Source organism: Passer domesticus, chromosome 5 (genome assembly GCF_036417665.1).
Source record: "Passer domesticus isolate bPasDom1 chromosome 5, bPasDom1.hap1, whole genome shotgun sequence".
In the NCBI taxonomy this organism is placed as follows: domain Eukaryota; kingdom Metazoa; phylum Chordata; class Aves; order Passeriformes; family Passeridae; genus Passer; species Passer domesticus.
Window position 1 is genome coordinate 54,209,391 of NC_087478.1, and position 23,783 is coordinate 54,233,173.

A 23,783-nucleotide genomic window follows, 5' to 3' on the forward strand; every position below is an offset into this window, starting at 1 on the left:
TGCTGCTGGCCTTCCCCCTGCTTCCTACCCAAAAATGCTCAACCCCATCAGCACCATCAGTAAGCTCTAGACAGCTGGAACCCCCCCTTACATTGATGGTGACCCCAGCGCCTACCCTTCCCTTCCTGTCCCTTCTGCAGTGTTACAAATATATATAAAACGGAGGGAGCATATTAGCGGGGGCCATAGAGTCGGCAATTCGGGCAGTCTGTACCTTCCGAATACCGCAGGCAGTGGGAGAAGAAAGAGGGTGATGCACCTGGGAATTAGGATAAAAAAGGAAGCTTCGCCCTTGTCCTGAGTCTCAACAATTCCAGACACGCCATGGGAAATGTCCCTTGGCCTCTCCCTCTACTCCAGTAACATTACAGGACTCCTCTGTGTCTTTCCAGAATCCAACGGCTGGTGGTGTGAAGGTTTTTGCACACAGGGAGACACCCTTCTCCTTCAGTGCCCATTCTCCAGCTCTTCTCTGCTTTCTCACGCACCTAGAAGCCCGTGTCCTTGCCGCTGCACGGATCTCCCACGGCTCTCTGCCAGCCGCACTCCAGAGCTCCCAGCTCCAGCTGGCAGGGCCTCAGCGCCCGTCCTCTGCCCTCCTTTCCTGACGGCCACAGCAGGCCCTGCTTGCTGCCCTCATGGTGGCACTCCTGGCCCCAGTGCTCTCCAAGGCCTTCTGCGGGGGCACCTTCCTGCGGCCTTTCAGTCCCTGCGCTAGGCCCAGCAGAGACCTGAGAGGGGCTGTGGACAAGGGCCTGCTGGGACAGCACCAGGCCCAGTGGCTTCCCACTGACAGCGGGCAGGCTTGGGCTGGAGATGTGCAAGAAATTCTCGCCTCTCAGGCTGCTGAGGCCCTGGCCCGCGCTGCCCACAGCAGCTGTGGCTGCCCCATCGCTGGCCGTGTTCCACGCCAGGCCGCACACGGCTTGGAGCAAGCTGGCCTAGTGCAAGGTGTCCCTGCCCTTGGCAGCAGGGTTGCAACAAGACCATTTCTAAGGACCCCTCCAAGGCAAGCTCCTCTGTGATTCTGTGATCACTGGGGCCGGGGGCAGCTGGGCTTGATTTCTTGGTTCTCATTAGAACCAGTGCAGCACTGCATATTTGGCTGACTTCAAGGAGACTCTTCACAAGCCCAGCTTCACAACTTTTTGACTTTTACCATGTTTACAGGTCTGCTTAAGATCAATAAAGTCTTGCACCATCCACGTTCTGGAATATTGTAGTTTATTGAATCAAGAGCAAAGCAGTTTCCAGGTTGCTACTCGTCAATGCACTAACTATAGAGCATCATGGTGTGTCCCCAGCAGTCAGAGACACCATCTATGGCTTTACTGCTACGTCAAAAACCATTCTTCTATGCAATAAAGAAGATGTAATAGTTATGTGTCTTACATATGTATCTCTTTTATGAAAATCTTTCCAGCTATCAATGTGCTAAGAGCATGAATACATATCACAACTTAGAGTGGCACTAAATATTGGCTATATTGTATTCTCTAAACAAAATTACATATTTGACTGTTTCTAATCATATATCATCACGATATAAGAGTTACATCATTGGTATTGTTGATATAATTGGTTTTTATTATATCTTACTCTTACATATGCTAATTGATATGCTTTCTTGCATATAATATGAATACAGGGGATATATATATCTATATAGATACAAATTAAAAATCTAGACCTTTATATATACAAAATATCAGGTCAGCTGCAACACAGTTGCAGGTACAATGCTGACCTAAAGTTTTCCCATGCAAGAACAAGGAGAAACACCATCCATTATCTGATCCCAAACACTGCCCAGGGATGGTGGAGTCTCTCTCCCAGAGACAGTCAAGAACCTTGATCGGAACGCAATCCTTTGTAGTGCACGGCGGGAAGACCTGGCTGGAGCAGCCCTGGATCAATTGATACCACCAGTGGTCCTTTCAAACATTCCCTCATCTGGCATTCTGAGTTCCCCAGCACAATTACAAGATGTTCTGCAGTAGAAAGATGCATTTTGGGTCACCAGTTCCAGATACATTGATCTTTCTGTGCAGAAACAGGCACAGCTCCAAAGACTGCAGTGATGAACCGCCTTTGAAGAGTCACAGGCTGGTGCTGCTGGCCTTCCCCCTGCTTCCTACCCAAAAATGCTCAACCCCATCAGCACCATCAGTAAGCTCTAGACAGCTGGAACACCCCCTTACATTGATGGTGACCCCAGCGCCTACCCTTCCCTTCCTGTCCCTTCTGCAGTGTTACAAATATATATAAAACGGAGGGAGAATATTAGAGGGGGCCATAGAGTCGGCAATTCGGGCAGTCTGTTCCTTCCGAATACCGCAGGCAGTGGGAGAAGAAAGAGGGTGATGCACCTGGGAATTAGGATAAAAAAGGAAGCTTCGCCCTTGTCCTGAGTCTCAACAATTCCAGACACGCCATGGGAAATGTCCCTTGGCCTCTCCCTCTACTCCAATAACATTACAGGACTCCTCTGTGTCTTTCCTGGATCCAACCGCTGGTGGTGTGAAGGTTTTTGCACACAGGGAGACACCCTTCTCCTTCAGTGCCCATTCTCCAGCTCTTCTCTGCTTTCTCACGCACCTAGAAGCCCGTGTCCTTACTGCTGCACGGATCTCCCACGGCTCTCTGCCAGCCGCACTCCAGAGCTCCCAGCTCCAGCTGGCAGGGCCTCAGCGCCCGTCCTCTGCCCTCCTTTCCTGACGGCCACAGCAGGCCCTGCTTGCTGCCCTCATGGTGGCACTCCTGGCCCCAGTGCTCTCCAAGGCCTTCTGCGGGGGCACCTTCCTGCGGCCTTTCAGTCCCTGCGCTAGGCCCAGCAGAGACCTGAGAGGGGCTGTGGACAAGGGCCTGCTGGGACAGCACCAGGCCCAGTGGCTTCCCACTGACAGCGGGCAGGCTTGGGCTGGAGATGTGCAAGAAATTCTCGCCTCTCAGGCTGCTGAGGCCCTGGCCCGCGCTGCCCACAGCAGCTGTGGCTGCCCCATCGCTGGCCGTGTTCCACGCCAGGCCGCACACGGCTTGGAGCAAGCTGGCCTAGTGCAAGGTGTCCCTGCCCTTGGCAGCAGGGTTGCAACAAGACCATTTCTAAGGACCCCTCCAAGGCAAGCTCCTCTGTGATTCTGTGATCACTGGGGCCGGGGGCAGCTGGGCTTGATTTCTTGGTTCTCATTAGAACCAGTGCAGCACTGCATATTTGGCTGACTTCAAGGAGACTCTTCACAAGCCCAGCTTCACAACTTTTTGACTTTTACCATGTTTACAGGTCTGCTTAAGATCAATAAAGTCTTGCACCATCCACGTTCTGGAATATTGTAGTTTATTGAATCAAGAGCAAAGCAGTTTCCAGGTTGCTACTCGTCAATGCACTAACTATAGAGCATCATGGTGTGTCCCCAGCAGTCAGAGACACCATCTATGGCTTTACTGCTACGTCAAAAACCATTCTTCTATGCAATAAAGAAGATGTAATAGTTATGTGTCTTACATATGTATCTCTTTTATGAAAATCTTTCCAGCTATCAATGTGCTAAGAGCATGAATACATATCACAACTTAGAGTGGCACTAAATATTGGCTATATTGTATTCTCTAAACAAAATTACATATTTGACTGTTTCTAATCTCATCACGATATAAGAGTTACATAATCAGTATTGTTGATATTATTTGATTTTATTATATTTTACTCTTACATATGGTAATTGTTACGCTTTCTTGAATATAATATGAATAGAGGGGATATATATATATATATATATATATATATATATATCTATATATACACAAACTAAAAATCTAGACCTTTATATATACAAAATATCAGGTCAGCTGCAACACAGTTGCAGGTACAACGTTGACCTAATGTTTTCCCATGCGAGAACAAGGAGAAACAGCGTCCATTATCTGATCCCAAACACTGCCCAGGGATGGTGGAGTCTCTCTCCCAGAGACAGTCAAGAACCTTGATCGGAACGCAATCCTTTGTAGTGCACGGCGGGAAGACCTGGCTGGAGCAGCCCTGGATCAGTTGATACCACCAGTGGTCCTTTCAAACATTCCCTCATCTGGCATTCTGAGATCAGCATCTTTGCACAAGGTGAAGCTCTCAGAGGCAAAATGGACTCAAAGAAAGAGGTGGGAAAATAACAGCATTTTCCTCTTGCGTGGTCCTTGATCTTTGTAGCCAGCCTGGTCATCACTGGATGCAGTGCTGGGGAGAAATGATGAGACGACACTGCTGCTGTTGAGGGCATAGTGCTGCTACGCAGCGTTTTCCCTTCCCCCTCTGTAGCCCACATCGTAGCCTCTTTTCCCGTTTACTGAGAGCTGTTCTCTGCCACCACGTGTGAGCCTCACAAGCACAGCTCTGTGCAGGAGCAGCTCCTTCACTGTTCATTTTTAAGGATCCGTTTGAACCACTGGTGCAGATCCACGTACTGGCTCATGGCCTGGGAGTGGGCAACCGGATCCATCACCAGGTCATGGAAGAGATTGCACGACCCGGCCATTAGGACCTCTGGGGGCAAATGGATCCCCTCAGGAAGCCTCTGGTTGCCCACAATGAAGTGATTGAGGCGTCTCACTTCCACACACGTGCGCAGACTCTCGCTGATATCCATCAGCCGCCTCACAAAATGTCTCCTGCGCCACTGTGACACGGGTAAGACGCTCAGGATGTGCATGACGATGGTCTTCATGGTGTAGGTGGAGAAGCCTAAGCCCAGCTGAAGACGAGTGAAGAATTGCAGGCATTTCAGGTGCAAGCTGTCAGGGGGAGCCCGCCTGGCGATGTACCTGAAGAACTTCATCTCGGCCACGGCGTAGCTCTCCGGCCAGATTGTGCTTGAGGTGTGGGCTTGCCTAGGCTGACTGCTTGCAAAGACATCTGAGTTGCCTTGCCGCACCCCAAACAGCATCTCAATCTGGTAGCTTTCTGTGCCATTGGTCACCTTGAACCGGCAGGAGCGTCTGGAGGGCAGCAGCACTAAATGCCATTGGTGTGACTGAGGCAAAGCCGGCCAGATTGCTTTCACCAGCTGGTAGAACCAGCGAGCAGTTTTCTGCACATCCAGGTAGCAGCCCGTGCACAGGGTATCGAGGAGGCTGGGATCCTGACACCCCCTCAGCTCCTCCTCAGGGTGGTGCAGGAAGCATAGCGTGTTGTCATCCTGCTGCTCCCTCGTGCAGGTGCACTCCTGCTGCACGCGGATGTGGAAGTTCCTCAAGCGCCTCTGCCCTGCAGTGCCCAGCTCTAGGTGGAAGCTGTGTCCTCGGGGAGGTGTCATGGGTATGAGCACCTGGTACACAACATCCTGCTCACGGGGACTCCAACCTTCGAAGGCACTGCCCACCCCGATAGCTCCATGCAGCACTGGATAGAAACTGTCGGACAAGACCCGTCGAAAGTAATATGCAAAATGCTTCATCAAGGTTGTTGTCCACGCGCATCCTTTTTCCAGGTCCTGCTCAGGCCACTGTATGCGCTCCATTATGATTCTTCCAAAGTTATCGGCACGATCACGGTATTCTTCCGCTTCATTTCCAACATCATTGATGTTTGCTGCATTTGCAGCCTCATTGCCAACTTCATTTGCAGCAGCACCTTCTTCATTTGCAGCAGCACCTTCTTCATTTGCAGCAGCATTGTCGGCTTCCTGTGCATTGCCATCATCATTGTTGTTTTCCTCCCCATCCACGTCGTTGTCTCCTTCTTCTTCGTTTCCGACACCTTCTTCGTTTGCATCCACATTTTCCACTTCCTCTTCATATACATCATCACTTCCTTCTTCATGCTCCTGTCTCCTCAGGCTCCCTTTCCTCCACATATACCACAGTGCCAAGAGAAGGAGCAGGAGCCCAGCAAGAGCCCAGACGTGCCAGTGCTGCCAGGCAGGGCAGAGCAGATCTCCCCAGGCCCAGACACCCTGCTTCAGGGCCAGCTGCTCCACCTCCCGCTCCAGACGAATCCTCTCCTCTTCCTGGAGCTTGGCACGCACCTCCATTCGCAGACGTGTCGCCTTGTCCAAGCCATCACCCACGGGCTGTGGGTACTGGACTACACTTTGCAAGAGCAAGAGCCACAATACCCAGGTATCCATGGTCTGCAAGAGGATGGAGAGAGAAGGCCTTGAGAGAGGCTGTGAGGGAGGCAGCTGGCATTGGGGACAGCAGGGACGGGAATCCCAAGGATCTGGGAGCAGGAAGGACAGGACCCCAGAGAGCTGGCAAGAAGCCAGGCCTGTTCCGCTGCTCCAGCAGCTGCAGCAGCAGCAGCAGCAGCAGCAGCAGCAGCAGCAGCAGCAGCACGGTGCCCTGCCCAAGGCTCTGCCATGAGGGGCTGTCCCTGCATGCAGGGGGAAAAGCCAACCCCGGGTGCAGCATTTCTGCCCCAGCCCTTGTCCCCAGCCCAGCCTCCCCGCCCCACGTGTGCACTCACCGCTTGCCCAAGCAATACAGGGCCAGCGTTACCTTGCTGGGGCCTTGTGTAGCTGCCCCCATTGTGACATGGCGTAATGATGTCAGGGACGGCACAGTACACCACAGCCAGCCCAGCCCCGCCCTTTGTCCCCACCCCAGCTCAGACTCTTGGAGGGGCCCTGGGGTGGCAGGGCCAGCCTTTCCGTGAATCTTCTTCAAAGAACTTCTCTTGGTCTTTCTCTTGTCTTTCTTATCAGCGGCCCTCCATTGGCAATCTCACAGATATCCATGGTGGAAGGCACCCTTGAGGATCATGGGGTCTAAAGCTTGACTCCGCACTGAGCTTCAGTTAAATCTCTGAGTCTATAAAAGGTGCACGTTGGTTTCAGGCTTGCTGCTTTTCTGAAGGATGAGCATGACAGCATCCTCTTGCTTCCCCACAACCACTTGTGTACCAGGCCTCTGGGAGAGCACTCATGTCTTCTGCTCCAGAAAGAGTTCCCCAGCACAATTACAAGATGTTCTGCAGTAGAAAGATGCATTTTGGGTCACCAGTTCCAGATACATTGATCTTTCTGTGCAGAAACAGGCACAGCTCCAAAGACTGCAGTGATGAACCGCCTTTGAAGAGTCACAGGCTGGTGCTGCTGGCCTTCCCCCTGCTTCCTACCCAAAAATGCTCAACCCCATCAGCACCATCAGTAAGCTCTAGACAGCTGGAACCCCCCCTTACATTGATGGTGACCCCAGCGCCTACCCTTCCCTTCCTGTCCCTTCTGCAGTGTTACAAATATATATAAAACGGAGGGAGCATATTAGAGGGGGCCATAGAGTCGGCAATTCGGGCAGTCTGTACCTTCCGAATACCGCAGGCAGTGGGAGAAGAAAGAGGGTGATGCACCTGGGAATTAGGATAAAAAAGGAAGCTTCGCCCTTGTCCTGAGTCTCAACAATTCCAGACACGCCATGGGAAATGTCCCTTGGCCTCTCCCTCTACTCCAGTAACATTACAGGACTCCTCTGTGTCTTTCCAGAATCCAACGGCTGGTGGTGTGAAGGTTTTTGCACACAGGGAGACACCCTTCTCCTTCAGTGCCCATTCTCCAGCTCTTCTCTGCTTTCTCACGCACCTAGAAGCCCGTGTCCTTGCCGCTGCACGGATCTCCCACGGCTCTCTGCCAGCCGCACTCCAGAGCTCCCAGCTCCAGCTGGCAGGGCCTCAGCGCCCGTCCTCTGCCCTCCTTTCCTGACGGCCACAGCAGGCCCTGCTTGCTGCCCTCATGGTGGCACTCCTGGCCCCAGTGCTCTCCAAGGCCTTCTGCGGGGGCACCTTCCTGCGGCCTTTCAGTCCCTGCGCTAGGCCCAGCAGAGACCTGAGAGGGGCTGTGGACAAGGGCCTGCTGGGACAGCACCAGGCCCAGTGGCTTCCCACTGACAGCGGGCAGGCTTGGGCTGGAGATGTGCAAGAAATTCTCGCCTCTCAGGCTGCTGAGGCCCTGGCCCGCGCTGCCCACAGCAGCTGTGGCTGCCCCATCGCTGGCCGTGTTCCACGCCAGGCCGCACACGGCTTGGAGCAAGCTGGCCTAGTGCAAGGTGTCCCTGCCCTTGGCAGCAGGGTTGCAACAAGACCATTTCTAAGGACCCCTCCAAGGCAAGCTCCTCTGTGATTCTGTGATCACTGGGGCCGGGGGCAGCTGGGCTTGATTTCTTGGTTCTCATTAGAACCAGTGCAGCACTGCATATTTGGCTGACTTCAAGGAGACTCTTCACAAGCCCAGCTTCACAACTTTTTGACTTTTACCATGTTTACAGGTCTGCTTAAGATCAATAAAGTCTTGCACCATCCACGTTCTGGAATATTGTAGTTTATTGAATCAAGAGCAAAGCAGTTTCCAGGTTGCTACTCGTCAATGCACTAACTATAGAGCATCATGGTGTGTCCCCAGCAGTCAGAGACACCATCTATGGCTTTACTGCTACGTCAAAAACCATTCTTCTATGCAATAAAGAAGATGTAATAGTTATGTGTCTTACATATGTATCTCTTTTATGAAAATCTTTCCAGCTATCAATGTGCTAAGAGCATGAATACATATCACAACTTAGAGTGGCACTAAATATTGGCTATATTGTATTCTCTAAACAAAATTACATATTTGACTGTTTCTAATCTCATCACGATATAAGAGTTACATAATCAGTATTGTTGATATTATTTGATTTTATTATATTTTACTCTTACATATGGTAATTGTTACGCTTTCTTGAATATAATATGAATAGAGGGGATATATATATATATATATATATATATCTATATATACACAAACTAAAAATCTAGACCTTTATATATACAAAATATCAGGTCAGCTGCAACACAGTTGCAGGTACAACGTTGACCTAATGTTTTCCCATGCGAGAACAAGGAGAAACAGCGTCCATTATCTGATCCCAAACACTGCCCAGGGATGGTGGAGTCTCTCTCCCAGAGACAGTCAAGAACCTTGATCGGAACGCAATCCTTTGTAGTGCACGGCGGGAAGACCTGGCTGGAGCAGCCCTGGATCAGTTGATACCACCAGTGGTCCTTTCAAACATTCCCTCATCTGGCATTCTGAGATCAGCATCTTTGCACAAGGTGAAGCTCTCAGAGGCAAAATGGACTCAAAGAAAGAGGTGGGAAAATAACAGCATTTTCCTCTTGCGTGGTCCTTGATCTTTGTAGCCAGCCTGGTCATCACTGGATGCAGTGCTGGGGAGAAATGATGAGACGACACTGCTGCTGTTGAGGGCATAGTGCTGCTACGCAGCGTTTTCCCTTCCCCCTCTGTAGCCCACATCGTAGCCTCTTTTCCCGTTTACTGAGAGCTGTTCTCTGCCACCACGTGTGAGCCTCACAAGCACAGCTCTGTGCAGGAGCAGCTCCTTCACTGTTCATTTTTAAGGATCCGTTTGAACCACTGGTGCAGATCCACGTACTGGCTCATGGCCTGGGAGTGGGCAACCGGATCCATCACCAGGTCATGGAAGAGATTGCACGACCCGGCCATTAGGACCTCTGGGGGCAAATGGATCCCCTCAGGAAGCCTCTGGTTGCCCACAATGAAGTGATTGAGGCGTCTCACTTCCACACACGTGCGCAGACTCTCGCTGATATCCATCAGCCGCCTCACAAAATGTCTCCTGCGCCACTGTGACACGGGTAAGACGCTCAGGATGTGCATGACGATGGTCTTCATGGTGTAGGTGGAGAAGCCTAAGCCCAGCTGAAGACGAGTGAAGAATTGCAGGCATTTCAGGTGCAAGCTGTCAGGGGGAGCCCGCCTGGCGATGTACCTGAAGAACTTCATCTCGGCCACGGCGTAGCTCTCCGGCCAGATTGTGCTTGAGGTGTGGGCTTGCCTAGGCTGACTGCTTGCAAAGACATCTGAGTTGCCTTGCCGCACCCCAAACAGCATCTCAATCTGGTAGCTTTCTGTGCCATTGGTCACCTTGAACCGGCAGGAGCGTCTGGAGGGCAGCAGCACTAAATGCCATTGGTGTGACTGAGGCAAAGCCGGCCAGATTGCTTTCACCAGCTGGTAGAACCAGCGAGCAGTTTTCTGCACATCCAGGTAGCAGCCCGTGCACAGGGTATCGAGGAGGCTGGGATCCTGACACCCCCTCAGCTCCTCCTCAGGGTGGTGCAGGAAGCATAGCGTGTTGTCATCCTGCTGCTCCCTCGTGCAGGTGCACTCCTGCTGCACGCGGATGTGGAAGTTCCTCAAGCGCCTCTGCCCTGCAGTGCCCAGCTCTAGGTGGAAGCTGTGTCCTCGGGGAGGTGTCATGGGTATGAGCACCTGGTACACAACATCCTGCTCACGGGGACTCCAACCTTCGAAGGCACTGCCCACCCCGATAGCTCCATGCAGCACTGGATAGAAACTGTCGGACAAGACCCGTCGAAAGTAATATGCAAAATGCTTCATCAAGGTTGTTGTCCACGCGCATCCTTTTTCCAGGTCCTGCTCAGGCCACTGTATGCGCTCCATTATGATTCTTCCAAAGTTATCGGCACGATCACGGTATTCTTCCGCTTCATTTCCAACATCATTGATGTTTGCTGCATTTGCAGCCTCATTGCCAACTTCATTTGCAGCAGCACCTTCTTCATTTGCAGCAGCACCTTCTTCATTTGCAGCAGCATTGTCGGCTTCCTGTGCATTGCCATCATCATTGTTGTTTTCCTCCCCATCCACGTCGTTGTCTCCTTCTTCTTCGTTTCCGACACCTTCTTCGTTTGCATCCACATTTTCCACTTCCTCTTCATATACATCATCACTTCCTTCTTCATGCTCCTGTCTCCTCAGGCTCCCTTTCCTCCACATATACCACAGTGCCAAGAGAAGGAGCAGGAGCCCAGCAAGAGCCCAGACGTGCCAGTGCTGCCAGGCAGGGCAGAGCAGATCTCCCCAGGCCCAGACACCCTGCTTCAGGGCCAGCTGCTCCACCTCCCGCTCCAGACGAATCCTCTCCTCTTCCTGGAGCTTGGCACGCACCTCCATTCGCAGACGTGTCGCCTTGTCCAAGCCATCACCCACGGGCTGTGGGTACTGGACTACACTTTGCAAGAGCAAGAGCCACAATACCCAGGTATCCATGGTCTGCAAGAGGATGGAGAGAGAAGGCCTTGAGAGAGGCTGTGAGGGAGGCAGCTGGCATTGGGGACAGCAGGGACGGGAATCCCAAGGATCTGGGAGCAGGAAGGACAGGACCCCAGAGAGCTGGCAAGAAGCCAGGCCTGTTCCGCTGCTCCAGCAGCTGCAGCAGCAGCAGCAGCAGCAGCAGCAGCAGCAGCAGCAGCAGCACGGTGCCCTGCCCAAGGCTCTGCCATGAGGGGCTGTCCCTGCATGCAGGGGGAAAAGCCAACCCCGGGTGCAGCATTTCTGCCCCAGCCCTTGTCCCCAGCCCAGCCTCCCCGCCCCACGTGTGCACTCACCGCTTGCCCAAGCAATACAGGGCCAGCGTTACCTTGCTGGGGCCTTGTGTAGCTGCCCCCATTGTGACATGGCGTAATGATGTCAGGGACGGCACAGTACACCACAGCCAGCCCAGCCCCGCCCTTTGTCCCCACCCCAGCTCAGACTCTTGGAGGGGCCCTGGGGTGGCAGGGCCAGCCTTTCCGTGAATCTTCTTCAAAGAACTTCTCTTGGTCTTTCTCTTGTCTTTCTTATCAGCGGCCCTCCATTGGCAATCTCACAGATATCCATGGTGGAAGGCACCCTTGAGGATCATGGGGTCTAAAGCTTGACTCCGCACTGAGCTTCAGTTAAATCTCTGAGTCTATAAAAGGTGCACGTTGGTTTCAGGCTTGCTGCTTTTCTGAAGGATGAGCATGACAGCATCCTCTTGCTTCCCCACAACCACTTGTGTACCAGGCCTCTGGGAGAGCACTCATGTCTTCTGCTCCAGAAAGAGTTCCCCAGCACAATTACAAGATGTTCTGCAGTAGAAAGATGCATTTTGGGTCACCAGTTCCAGATACATTGATCTTTCTGTGCAGAAACAGGCACAGCTCCAAAGACTGCAGTGATGAACCGCCTTTGAAGAGTCACAGGCTGGTGCTGCTGGCCTTCCCCCTGCTTCCTACCCAAAAATGCTCAACCCCATCAGCACCATCAGTAAGCTCTAGACAGCTGGAACCCCCCCTTACATTGATGGTGACCCCAGCGCCTACCCTTCCCTTCCTGTCCCTTCTGCAGTGTTACAAATATATATAAAACGGAGGGAGCATATTAGAGGGGGCCATAGAGTCGGCAATTCGGGCAGTCTGTACCTTCCGAATACCGCAGGCAGTGGGAGAAGAAAGAGGGTGATGCACCTGGGAATTAGGATAAAAAAGGAAGCTTCGCCCTTGTCCTGAGTCTCAACAATTCCAGACACGCCATGGGAAATGTCCCTTGGCCTCTCCCTCTACTCCAGTAACATTACAGGACTCCTCTGTGTCTTTCCAGAATCCAACGGCTGGTGGTGTGAAGGTTTTTGCACACAGGGAGACACCCTTCTCCTTCAGTGCCCATTCTCCAGCTCTTCTCTGCTTTCTCACGCACCTAGAAGCCCGTGTCCTTGCCGCTGCACGGATCTCCCACGGCTCTCTGCCAGCCGCACTCCAGAGCTCCCAGCTCCAGCTGGCAGGGCCTCAGCGCCCGTCCTCTGCCCTCCTTTCCTGACGGCCACAGCAGGCCCTGCTTGCTGCCCTCATGGTGGCACTCCTGGCCCCAGTGCTCTCCAAGGCCTTCTGCGGGGGCACCTTCCTGCGGCCTTTCAGTCCCTGCGCTAGGCCCAGCAGAGACCTGAGAGGGGCTGTGGACAAGGGCCTGCTGGGACAGCACCAGGCCCAGTGGCTTCCCACTGACAGCGGGCAGGCTTGGGCTGGAGATGTGCAAGAAATTCTCGCCTCTCAGGCTGCTGAGGCCCTGGCCCGCGCTGCCCACAGCAGCTGTGGCTGCCCCATCGCTGGCCGTGTTCCACGCCAGGCCGCACACGGCTTGGAGCAAGCTGGCCTAGTGCAAGGTGTCCCTGCCCTTGGCAGCAGGGTTGCAACAAGACCATTTCTAAGGACCCCTCCAAGGCAAGCTCCTCTGTGATTCTGTGATCACTGGGGCCGGGGGCAGCTGGGCTTGATTTCTTGGTTCTCATTAGAACCAGTGCAGCACTGCATATTTGGCTGACTTCAAGGAGACTCTTCACAAGCCCAGCTTCACAACTTTTTGACTTTTACCATGTTTACAGGTCTGCTTAAGATCAATAAAGTCTTGCACCATCCACGTTCTGGAATATTGTAGTTTATTGAATCAAGAGCAAAGCAGTTTCCAGGTTGCTACTCGTCAATGCACTAACTATAGAGCATCATGGTGTGTCCCCAGCAGTCAGAGACACCATCTATGGCTTTACTGCTACGTCAAAAACCATTCTTCTATGCAATAAAGAAGATGTAATAGTTATGTGTCTTACATATGTATCTCTTTTATGAAAATCTTTCCAGCTATCAATGTGCTAAGAGCATGAATACATATCACAACTTAGAGTGGCACTAAATATTGGCTATATTGTATTCTCTAAACAAAATTACATATTTGACTGTTTCTAATCTCATCACGATATAAGAGTTACATAATCAGTATTGTTGATATTATTTGATTTTATTATATTTTACTCTTACATATGGTAATTGTTACGCTTTCTTGAATATAATATGAATAGAGGGGATATATATATATATATATATATATATATCTATATATACACAAACTAAAAATCTAGACCTTTATATATACAAAATATCAGGTCAGCTGCAACACAGTTGCAGGTACAACGTTGACCTAATGTTTTCCCATGCGAGAACAAGGAGAAACAGCGTCCATTATCTGATCCCAAACACTGCCCAGGGATGGTGGAGTCTCTCTCCCAGAGACAGTCAAGAACCTTGATCGGAACGCAATCCTTTGTAGTGCACGGCGGGAAGACCTGGCTGGAGCAGCCCTGGATCAGTTGATACCACCAGTGGTCCTTTCAAACATTCCCTCATCTGGCATTCTGAGATCAGCATCTTTGCACAAGGTGAAGCTCTCAGAGGCAAAATGGACTCAAAGAAAGAGGTGGGAAAATAACAGCATTTTCCTCTTGCGTGGTCCTTGATCTTTGTAGCCAGCCTGGTCATCACTGGATGCAGTGCTGGGGAGAAATGATGAGACGACACTGCTGCTGTTGAGGGCATAGTGCTGCTACGCAGCGTTTTCCCTTCCCCCTCTGTAGCCCACATCGTAGCCTCTTTTCCCGTTTACTGAGAGCTGTTCTCTGCCACCACGTGTGAGCCTCACAAGCACAGCTCTGTGCAGGAGCAGCTCCTTCACTGTTCATTTTTAAGGATCCGTTTGAACCACTGGTGCAGATCCACGTACTGGCTCATGGCCTGGGAGTGGGCAACCGGATCCATCACCAGGTCATGGAAGAGATTGCACGACCCGGCCATTAGGACCTCTGGGGGCAAATGGATCCCCTCAGGAAGCCTCTGGTTGCCCACAATGAAGTGATTGAGGCGTCTCACTTCCACACACGTGCGCAGACTCTCGCTGATATCCATCAGCCGCCTCACAAAATGTCTCCTGCGCCACTGTGACACGGGTAAGACGCTCAGGATGTGCATGACGATGGTCTTCATGGTGTAGGTGGAGAAGCCTAAGCCCAGCTGAAGACGAGTGAAGAATTGCAGGCATTTCAGGTGCAAGCTGTCAGGGGGAGCCCGCCTGGCGATGTACCTGAAGAACTTCATCTCGGCCACGGCGTAGCTCTCCGGCCAGATTGTGCTTGAGGTGTGGGCTTGCCTAGGCTGACTGCTTGCAAAGACATCTGAGTTGCCTTGCCGCACCCCAAACAGCATCTCAATCTGGTAGCTTTCTGTGCCATTGGTCACCTTGAACCGGCAGGAGCATCTGGAGGGCAGCAGCACTAAATGCCATTGGTGTGACTGAGGCAAAGCCGGCCAGATTGCTTTCACCAGCTGGTAGAACCAGCGAGCAGTTTTCTGCACATCCAGGTAGCAGCCCGTGCACAGGGTATCGAGGAGGCTGGGATCCTGACACCCCCTCAGCTCCTCCTCAGGGTGGTGCAGGAAGCATAGCGTGTTGTCATCCTGCTGCTCCCTCGTGCAGGTGCACTCCTGCTGCACGCGGATGTGGAAGTTCCTCAAGCGCCTCTGCCCTGCAGTGCCCAGCTCTAGGTGGAAGCTGTGTCCTCGGGGAGGTGTCATGGGTATGAGCACCTGGTACACAACATCCTGCTCACGGGGACTCCAACCTTCGAAGGCACTGCCCACCCCGATAGCTCCATGCAGCACTGGATAGAAACTGTCGGACAAGACCCGTCGAAAGTAATATGCAAAATGCTTCATCAAGGTTGTTGTCCACGCGCATCCTTTTTCCAGGTCCTGCTCAGGCCACTGTATGCGCTCCATTATGATTCTTCCAAAGTTATCGGCACGATCACGGTATTCTTCCGCTTCATTTCCAACATCATTGATGTTTGCTGCATTTGCAGCCTCATTGCCAACTTCATTTGCAGCAGCACCTTCTTCATTTGCAGCAGCACCTTCTTCATTTGCAGCAGCATTGTCGGCTTCCTGTGCATTGCCATCATCATTGTTGTTTTCCTCCCCATCCACGTCGTTGTCTCCTTCTTCTTCGTTTCCGACACCTTCTTCGTTTGCATCCACATTTTCCACTTCCTCTTCATATACATCATCACTTCCTTCTTCATGCTCCTGTCTCCTCAGGCTCCCTTTCCTCCACATATACCACAGTGCCAAGAGAAGGAGCAGGAGCCCAGCAAGAGCCCAGACGTGCCAGTGCTGCCAGGCAGGGCAGAGCAGATCTCCCCAGGCCCAGACACCCTGCTTCAGGGCCAGCTGCTCCACCTCCCGCTCCAGACGAATCCTCTCCTCTTCCTGGAGCTTGGCACGCACCTCCATTCGCAGACGTGTCGCCTTGTCCAAGCCATCACCCACGGGCTGTGGGTACTGGACTACACTTTGCAAGAGCAAGAGCCACAATACCCAGGTATCCATGGTCTGCAAGAGGATGGAGAGAGAAGGCCTTGAGAGAGGCTGTGAGGGAGGCAGCTGGCATTGGGGACAGCAGGGACGGGAATCCCAAGGATCTGGGAGCAGGAAGGACAGGACCCCAGAGAGCTGGCAAGAAGCCAGGCCTGTTCCGCTGCTCCAGCAGCTGCAGCAGCAGCAGCAGCAGCAGCAGCAGCAGCAGCAGCAGCAGCAGCAGCACGGTGCCCTGCCCAAGGCTCTGCCATGAGGGGCTGTCCCTGCATGCAGGGGGAAAAGCCAACCCCGGGTGCAGCATTTCTGCCCCAGCCCTTGTCCCCAGCCCAGCCTCCCCGCCCCACGTGTGCACTCACCGCTTGCCCAAGCAATACAGGGCCAGCGTTACCTTGCTGGGGCCTTGTGTAGCTGCCCCCATTGTGACATGGCGTAATGATGTCAGGGACGGCACAGTACACCACAGCCAGCCCAGCCCCGCCCTTTGTCCCCACCCCAGCTCAGACTCTTGGAGGGGCCCTGGGGTGGCAGGGCCAGCCTTTCCGTGAATCTTCTTCAAAGAACTTCTCTTGGTCTTTCTCTTGTCTTTCTTATCAGCGGCCCTCCATTGGCAATCTCACAGATATCCAGGGTGGAAGGCACCCTTGAGGATCATGGGGTCTAAAGCTTGACTCCGCACTGAGCTTCAGTTAAATCTCTGAGTCTATAAAAGGTGCACGTTGGTTTCAGGCTTGCTGCTTTTCTGAAGGATGAGCATGACAGCATCCTCTTGCTTCCCCACAACCACTTGTGTACCAGGCCTCTGGGAGAGCACTCATGTCTTCTGCTCCAGAAAGAGTTCCCCAGCACAATTACAAGATGTTCTGCAGTAGAAAGATGCATTTTGGGTCACCAGTTCCAGATACATTGATCTTTCTGTGCAGAAACAGGCACAGCTCCAAAGACTGCAGTGATGAACCGCCTTTGAAGAGTCACAGGCTGGTGCTGCTGGCCTTCCCCCTGCTTCCTACCCAAAAATGCTCAACCCCATCAGCACCATCAGTAAGCTCTAGACAGCTGGAACACCCCCTTACATTGATGGTGACCCCAGCGCCTACCCTTCCCTTCCTGTCCCTTCTGCAGTGTTACAAATATATATAAAACGGAGGGAGCATATTAGCGGGGGCCATAGAGTCGGCAATTCGGGCAGTCTGTACCTTCCGAATACCGCAGGCAGTGGGAGAAGAAAGAGGGTGATGCACCTGGGAATTAGGATAAAAAAGGAAGCTTCGCCCTTGTCCTGAGTCTCAACAATTCCAGACACGCCATGGGAAATGTCCCTTGGCCTCTCCCTCTACTCCAGTAACATTACAGGACTCCTCTGTGTCTTTCCAGAATCCAACGGCTGGTGGTGTGAAGGTTTTTGCACACAGGGAGACACCCTTCTCCTTCAGCTCCCATTCTCCAGCTCTTCTCTGCTTTCTCACGCACCTAGAAGCCCGTGTCCTTGCCGCTGCACGGATCTCCCACGGCTCTCTGCCAGCCGCACTCCAGAGCTCCCAGCTCCAGCTGGCAGGGCCTCAGCGCCCGTCCTCTGCCCTCCTTTCCTGACGGCCACAGCAGGCCCTGCTTGCTGCCTTCATGGTGGCACTCCTGGCCCCAGTGCTCTCCAAGGCCTTCTGCGGGGGCACCTTCCTGCGGCCTTTCAGTCCCTGCGCTAGGCCCAGCAGAGACCTGAGAGGGGCTGTGGACAAGGGCCTGCTGGGACAGCACCAGGCCCAGTGGCTTCCCACTGACAGCGGGCAGGCTTGGGCTGGAGATGTGCAAGAAATTCTCGCCTCTCAGGCTGCTGAGGCCCTGGCCCGCGCTGCCCACAGCAGCTGTGGCTGCCCCATCGCTGGCCGTGTTCCACGCCAGGCCGCACACGGCTTGGAGCAAGCTGGCCTAGTGCAAGGTGTCCCTGCCCTTGGCAGCAGGGTTGCAACAAGACCATTTCTAAGGACCCCTCCAAGGCAAGCTCCTCTGTGATTCTGTGATCACTGGGGCCGGGGGCAGCTGGGCTTGATTTCTCATTAGAACCAGTGCAGCACTGCATATTTGGCTGACTTCAAGGAGACTCTTCACAAGCCCAGCTTCACAACTTTTTGACTTTTACCATGTTTACAGGTCTGCTTAAGATCAATAAAGTCTTGCACCATCCACGTTCTGGAATATTGTAGTTTATTGAATCAAGAGCAAAGCAGTTTCCAGGTTGCTACTCGTCAATGCACTAACTATAGAGCATCATGGTGTGTCCCCAGCAGTCAGAGACACCATCTATGGCTTTACTGCTACGTCAAAAACCATTCTTCTATGCAATAAAGAAGATGTAATAGTTATGTGTCTTACATATGTATCTCTTTTATGAAAATCTTTCCAGCTATCAATGTGCTAAGAGCATGAATACATATCACAACTTAGAGTGGCACTAAATATTGGCTATATTGTATTCTCTAAACAAAATTACATATTTGACTGTTTCTAATCATATATCATCACGATATAAGAGTTACATCATTGGTATTGTTGATATAATTGGTTTTTATTATATCTTACTCTTACATATGCTAATTGATATGCTTTCTTGCATATAATATGAATACAGGGGATATATATATCTATATAGATACAAATTAAAAATCTAGACCTTTATATATACAAAATATCAGGTCAGCTGCAACACAGTTGCAGGTACAATGCTGACCTAAAGTTTTCCCATGCAAGAACAAGGAGAAACACCATCCATTATCTGATCCCAAACACTGCCCAGGGATGGTGGAGTCTCTCTCCCAGAGACAGTCAAGAACCTTGATCGGAACGCAATCCTTTGTAGTGCACGGCGGGAAGACCTGGCTGGAGCAGCCCTGGATCAATTGATACCACCAGTGGTCCTTTCAAACATTCCCTCATCTGGCATTCTGAGTTCCCCAGCACAATTACAAGATGTTCTGCAGTAGAAAGATGCATTTTGGGTCACCAGTTCCAGATACATTGATCTTTCTGTGCAGAAACAGGCACAGCTCCAAAGACTGCAGTGATGAACCGCCTTTGAAGAGTCACAGGCTGGTGCTGCTGGCCTTCCCCCTGCTTCCTACCCAAAAATGCTCAACCCCATCAGCACCATCAGTAAGCTCTAGACAGCTGGAACACCCCCTTACATTGATGGTGACCCCAGCGCCTACCCTTCCCTTCCTGTCCCTTCTGCAGTGTTACAAATATATATAAAACGGAGGGAGAATATTAGAGGGGGCCATAGAGTCGGCAATTCGGGCAGTCTGTTCCTTCCGAATACCGCAGGCAGTGGGAGAAGAAAGAGGGTGATGCACCTGGGAATTAGGATAAAAAAGGAAGCTTCGCCCTTGTCCTGAGTCTCAACAATTCCAGACACGCCATGGGAAATGTCCCTTGGCCTCTCCCTCTACTCCAATAACATTACAGGACTCCTCTGTGTCTTTCCTGGATCCAACCGCTGGTGGTGTGAAGGTTTTTGCACACAGGGAGACACCCTTCTCCTTCAGTGCCCATTCTCCAGCTCTTCTCTGCTTTCTCACGCACCTAGAAGCCCGTGTCCTTGCTGCTGCACAGATCTCTCACGGCTCTCTGCCAGCCGCACTCCAGAGCTCCCAGCTCCAGCTGGCAGGGCCTCAGCGCCCGTCCTCTGCCCTCCTTTCCTGACGGCCACAGCAGGCCCTGCTTGCTGCCCTCATGGTGGCACTCCTGGCCCCAGTGCTCTCCAAGGCCTTCTGCGGGGGCACCTTCCTGCGGCCTTTCAGTCCCTGCGCTAGGCCCAGCAGAGACCTGAGAGGGGCTGTGGACAAGGGCCTGCTGGGACAGCACCAGGCCCAGTGGCTTCCCACTGACAGCGGGCAGGCTTGGGCTGGAGATGTGCAAGAAATTCTTGCCTCTCAGGCTGCTGAGGCCCTGGCCCGCGCTGCCCACAGCAGCTGTGGCTGCCCCATCGCTGGCCGTGTTCCACGCCAGGCCGCACACGGCTTGGAGCAAGCTGGCCTAGTGCAAGGTGTCCCTGCCCTTGGCAGCAGGGTTGCAACAAGACCATTTCTAAGGACCCCTCCAAGGCAAGCTCCTCTGTGATTCTGTGATCACTGGGGCCGGGGGCAGCTGGGCTTGATTTCTTGGTTCTCATTAGAACCAGTGCAGCACTGCATATTTGGCTGACTTCAAGGAGACTCTTCACAAGCCCAGCTTCACAACTTTTTGACTTTTACCATGTTTACAGGTCTGCTTAAGATCAATAAAGTCTTGCACCATCCACGTTCTGGAATATTGTAGTTTATTGAATCAAGAGCAAAGCAGTTTCCAGGTTGCTACTCGTCAATGCACTAACTATAGAGCATCATGGTGTGTCCCCAGCAGTCAGAGACACCATCTATGGCTTTACTGCTACGTCAAAAACCATTCTTCTATGCAATAAAGAAGATGTAATAGTTATGTGTCTTACATATGTATCTCTTTTATGAAAATCTTTCCAGCTATCAATGTGCTAAGAGCATGAATACATATCACAACTTAGAGTGGCACTAAATATTGGCTATATTGTATTCTCTAAACAAAATTACATATTTGACTGTTTCTAATCTCATCACGATATAAGAGTTACATAATCAGTATTGTTGATATTATTTGATTTTATTATATTTTACTCTTACATATGGTAATTGTTACGCTTTCTTGAATATAATATGAATAGAGGGGATATATATATATATATATATATATATCTATATATACACAAACTAAAAATCTAGACCTTTATATATACAAAATATCAGGTCAGCTGCAACACAGTTGCAGGTACAACGTTGACCTAATGTTTTCCCATGCGAGAACAAGGAGAAACAGCGTCCATTATCTGATCCCAAACACTGCCCAGGGATGGTGGAGTCTCTCTCCCAGAGACAGTCAAGAACCTTGATCGGAACGCAATCCTTTGTAGTGCACGGTGGGAAGACCTGGCTGGAGCAGCCCTGGATCAGTTGATACCACCAGTGGTCCTTTCAAACATTCCCTCATCTGGCATTCTGAGATCAGCATCTTTGCACAAGGTGAAGCTCTCAGAGGCAAAATGGACTCAAAGAAAGAGGTGGGAAAATAACAGCATTTTCCTCTTGCGTGGTCCTTGATCTTTGTAGCCAGCCTGGTCATCACTGGATGCAGTGCTGGGGAGAAATGATGAGACGACACTGCTGCTGTTGAGGGCATAGTGCTGCTACGCAGCGTTTTCCCTTCCCCCTCTGTAGCCCACATCGTAGCCTCTTTTCCCGTTTACTGAGAGCTGTTCTCTGCCACCACGTGTGAGCCTCACAAGCACAGCTCTGTGCAGGAGCAGCTCCTTCACTGTTCATTTTTAAGGATCCGTTTGAACCACTGGTGCAGATCCACGTACTGGCTCATGGCCTGGGAGTGGGCAACCGGATCCATCACCAGGTCATGGAAGAGATTGCACGACCCGGCCATTAGGACCTCTGGGGGCAAATGGATCCCCTCAGGAAGCCTCTGGTTGCCCACAATGAAGTGATTGAGGCGTCTCACTTCCACACACGTGCGCAGACTCTCGCTGATATCCATCAGCCGCCTCACAAAATGTCTCCTGCGCCACTGTGACACGGGTAAGACGCTCAGGATGTGCATGACGATGGTCTTCATGGTGTAGGTGGAGAAGCCTAAGCCCAGCTGAAGACGAGTGAAGAATTGCAGGCATTTCAGGTGCAAGCTGTCAGGGGGAGCCCGCCTGGCGATGTACCTGAAGAACTTCATCTCGGCCACGGCGTAGCTCTCCGGCCAGATTGTGCTTGAGGTGTGGGCTTGCCTAGGCTGACTGCTTGCAAAGACATCTGAGTTGCCTTGCCGCACCCCAAACAGCATCTCAATCTGGTAGCTTTCTGTGCCATTGGTCACCTTGAACCGGCAGGAGCGTCTGGAGGGCAGCAGCACTAAATGCCATTGGTGTGACTGAGGCAAAGCCGGCCAGATTGCTTTCACCAGCTGGTAGAACCAGCGAGCAGTTTTCTGCACATCCAGGTAGCAGCCCGTGCACAGGGTATCGAGGAGGCTGGGATCCTGACACCCCCTCAGCTCCTCCTCAGGGTGGTGCAGGAAGCATAGCGTGTTGTCATCCTGCTGCTCCCTCGTGCAGGTGCACTCCTGCTGCACGCGGATGTGGAAGTTCCTCAAGCGCCTCTGCCCTGCAGTGCCCAGCTCTAGGTGGAAGCTGTGTCCTCGGGGAGGTGTCATGGGTATGAGCACCTGGTACACAACATCCTGCTCACGGGGACTCCAACCTTCGAAGGCACTGCCCACCCCGATAGCTCCATGCAGCACTGGATAGAAACTGTCGGACAAGACCCGTCGAAAGTAATATGCAAAATGCTTCATCAAGGTTGTTGTCCACGCGCATCCTTTTTCCAGGTCCTGCTCAGGCCACTGTATGCGCTCCATTATGATTCTTCCAAAGTTATCGGCACGATCACGGTATTCTTCCGCTTCATTTCCAACATCATTGATGTTTGCTGCATTTGCAGCCTCATTGCCAACTTCATTTGCAGCAGCACCTTCTTCATTTGCAGCAGCACCTTCTTCATTTGCAGCAGCATTGTCGGCTTCCTGTGCATTGCCATCATCATTGTTGTTTTCCTCCCCATCCACGTCGTTGTCTCCTTCTTCTTCGTTTCCGACACCTTCTTCGTTTGCATCCACATTTTCCACTTCCTCTTCATATACATCATCACTTCCTTCTTCATGCTCCTGTCTCCTCAGGCTCCCTTTCCTCCACATATACCACAGTGCCAAGAGAAGGAGCAGGAGCCCAGCAAGAGCCCAGACGTGCCAGTGCTGCCAGGCAGGGCAGAGCAGATCTCCCCAGGCCCAGACACCCTGCTTCAGGGCCAGCTGCTCCACCTCCCGCTCCAGACGAATCCTCTCCTCTTCCTGGAGCTTGGCACGCACCTCCATTCGCAGACGTGTCGCCTTGTCCAAGCCATCACCCACGGGCTGTGGGTACTGGACTACACTTTGCAAGAGCAAGAGCCACAATACCCAGGTATCCATGGTCTGCAAGAGGATGGAGAGAGAAGGCCTTGAGAGAGGCTGTGAGGGAGGCAGCTGGCATTGGGGACAGCAGGGACGGGAATCCCAAGGATCTGGGAGCAGGAAGGACAGGACCCCAGAGAGCTGGCAAGAAGCCAGGCCTGTTCCGCTGCTCCAGCAGCTGCAGCAGCAGCAGCAGCAGCAGCAGCAGCAGCAGCAGCAGCAGCACGGTGCCCTGCCCAAGGCTCTGCCATGAGGGGCTGTCCCTGCATGCAGGGGGAAAAGCCAACCCCGGGTGCAGCATTTCTGCCCCATCCCTTGTCCCCAGCCCAGCCTCCCCGCCCCACGTGTGCACTCACCGCTTGCCCAAGCAATACAGGGCCAGCGTTACCTTGCTGGGGCCTTGTGTAGCTGCCCCCATTGTGACATGGCGTAATGATGTCAGGGACGGCACAGTACACCACAGCCAGCCCAGCCCCGCCCTTTGTCCCCACCCCAGCTCAGACTCTTGGAGGGGCCCTGGGGTGGCAGGGCCAGCCTTTCCGTGAATCTTCTTCAAAGAACTTCTCTTGGTCTTTCTCTTGTCTTTCTTATCAGCGGCCCTCCATTGGCAATCTCACAGATATCCATGGTGGAAGGCACCCTTGAGGATCATGGGGTCTAAAGCTTGACTCCGCACTGAGCTTCAGTTAAATCTCTG

General features: G+C 52.3%; 3 protein-coding genes across 3 annotated transcripts; all 3 read right to left on the reverse strand.

Annotated features, from left to right (window-relative positions):
* Nucleotides 1–4,403: 4,403 nt before the first annotated feature.
* On the reverse strand, nucleotides 4,404–6,516 carry LOC135301450 (inositol 1,4,5-trisphosphate receptor-interacting protein-like 1). Its single transcript, XM_064421605.1, has 3 exons — nucleotides 6,455–6,516; nucleotides 5,942–6,078; nucleotides 4,404–5,830 (listed from the first exon to the last, which is right to left on the reverse strand). Exons 1-3 carry the CDS (start codon nucleotides 6,514–6,516, stop codon nucleotides 4,404–4,406), a joined length of 1,626 nt encoding a protein of 541 aa, XP_064277675.1.
* Nucleotides 6,517–9,362: 2,846 nt separating this feature from the next.
* LOC135301451 (inositol 1,4,5-trisphosphate receptor-interacting protein-like 1) lies at nucleotides 9,363–11,475 on the reverse strand. Its single transcript, XM_064421606.1, has 3 exons — nucleotides 11,414–11,475; nucleotides 10,901–11,037; nucleotides 9,363–10,789 (listed from the first exon to the last, which is right to left on the reverse strand). The coding sequence occupies exons 1-3, from the start codon at nucleotides 11,473–11,475 to the stop codon at nucleotides 9,363–9,365; spliced, it is 1,626 nt and encodes a 541-aa protein (XP_064277676.1).
* A 9,916-nt stretch (nucleotides 11,476–21,391) lies between these two features.
* On the reverse strand, nucleotides 21,392–23,504 carry LOC135301452 (inositol 1,4,5-trisphosphate receptor-interacting protein-like 1). The gene is made up of 3 exons (XM_064421607.1): nucleotides 23,443–23,504; nucleotides 22,930–23,066; nucleotides 21,392–22,818 (listed from the first exon to the last, which is right to left on the reverse strand). The coding sequence occupies exons 1-3, from the start codon at nucleotides 23,502–23,504 to the stop codon at nucleotides 21,392–21,394; spliced, it is 1,626 nt and encodes a 541-aa protein (XP_064277677.1).
* Between the last annotated feature and the right edge of the window lie 279 nt (nucleotides 23,505–23,783).

Coding starts and splice junctions, on each gene's coding strand:
- LOC135301450 (XM_064421605.1), bottom strand. CDS start 6,516: ATGGGGGCAGCTACACAAGGCCCCAGCAAGGTAACGCTGGCCCTGTAT. Junction 6,079..6,454: donor CTGTATTGCTTGGGCAAGCG/GTGAGTGCACAC, acceptor GCTCTTGCAAAG/TGTAGTCCAGTACCCACAGC. Junction 5,831..5,941: donor GCAGCTGGCCCTGAAGCAGG/GTGTCTGGGCCT, acceptor TGTGGAGGAAAG/GGAGCCTGAGGAGACAGGAG.
- LOC135301451 (XM_064421606.1), bottom strand. CDS start 11,475: ATGGGGGCAGCTACACAAGGCCCCAGCAAGGTAACGCTGGCCCTGTAT. Junction 11,038..11,413: donor CTGTATTGCTTGGGCAAGCG/GTGAGTGCACAC, acceptor GCTCTTGCAAAG/TGTAGTCCAGTACCCACAGC. Junction 10,790..10,900: donor GCAGCTGGCCCTGAAGCAGG/GTGTCTGGGCCT, acceptor TGTGGAGGAAAG/GGAGCCTGAGGAGACAGGAG.
- LOC135301452 (XM_064421607.1), bottom strand. CDS start 23,504: ATGGGGGCAGCTACACAAGGCCCCAGCAAGGTAACGCTGGCCCTGTAT. Junction 23,067..23,442: donor CTGTATTGCTTGGGCAAGCG/GTGAGTGCACAC, acceptor GCTCTTGCAAAG/TGTAGTCCAGTACCCACAGC. Junction 22,819..22,929: donor GCAGCTGGCCCTGAAGCAGG/GTGTCTGGGCCT, acceptor TGTGGAGGAAAG/GGAGCCTGAGGAGACAGGAG.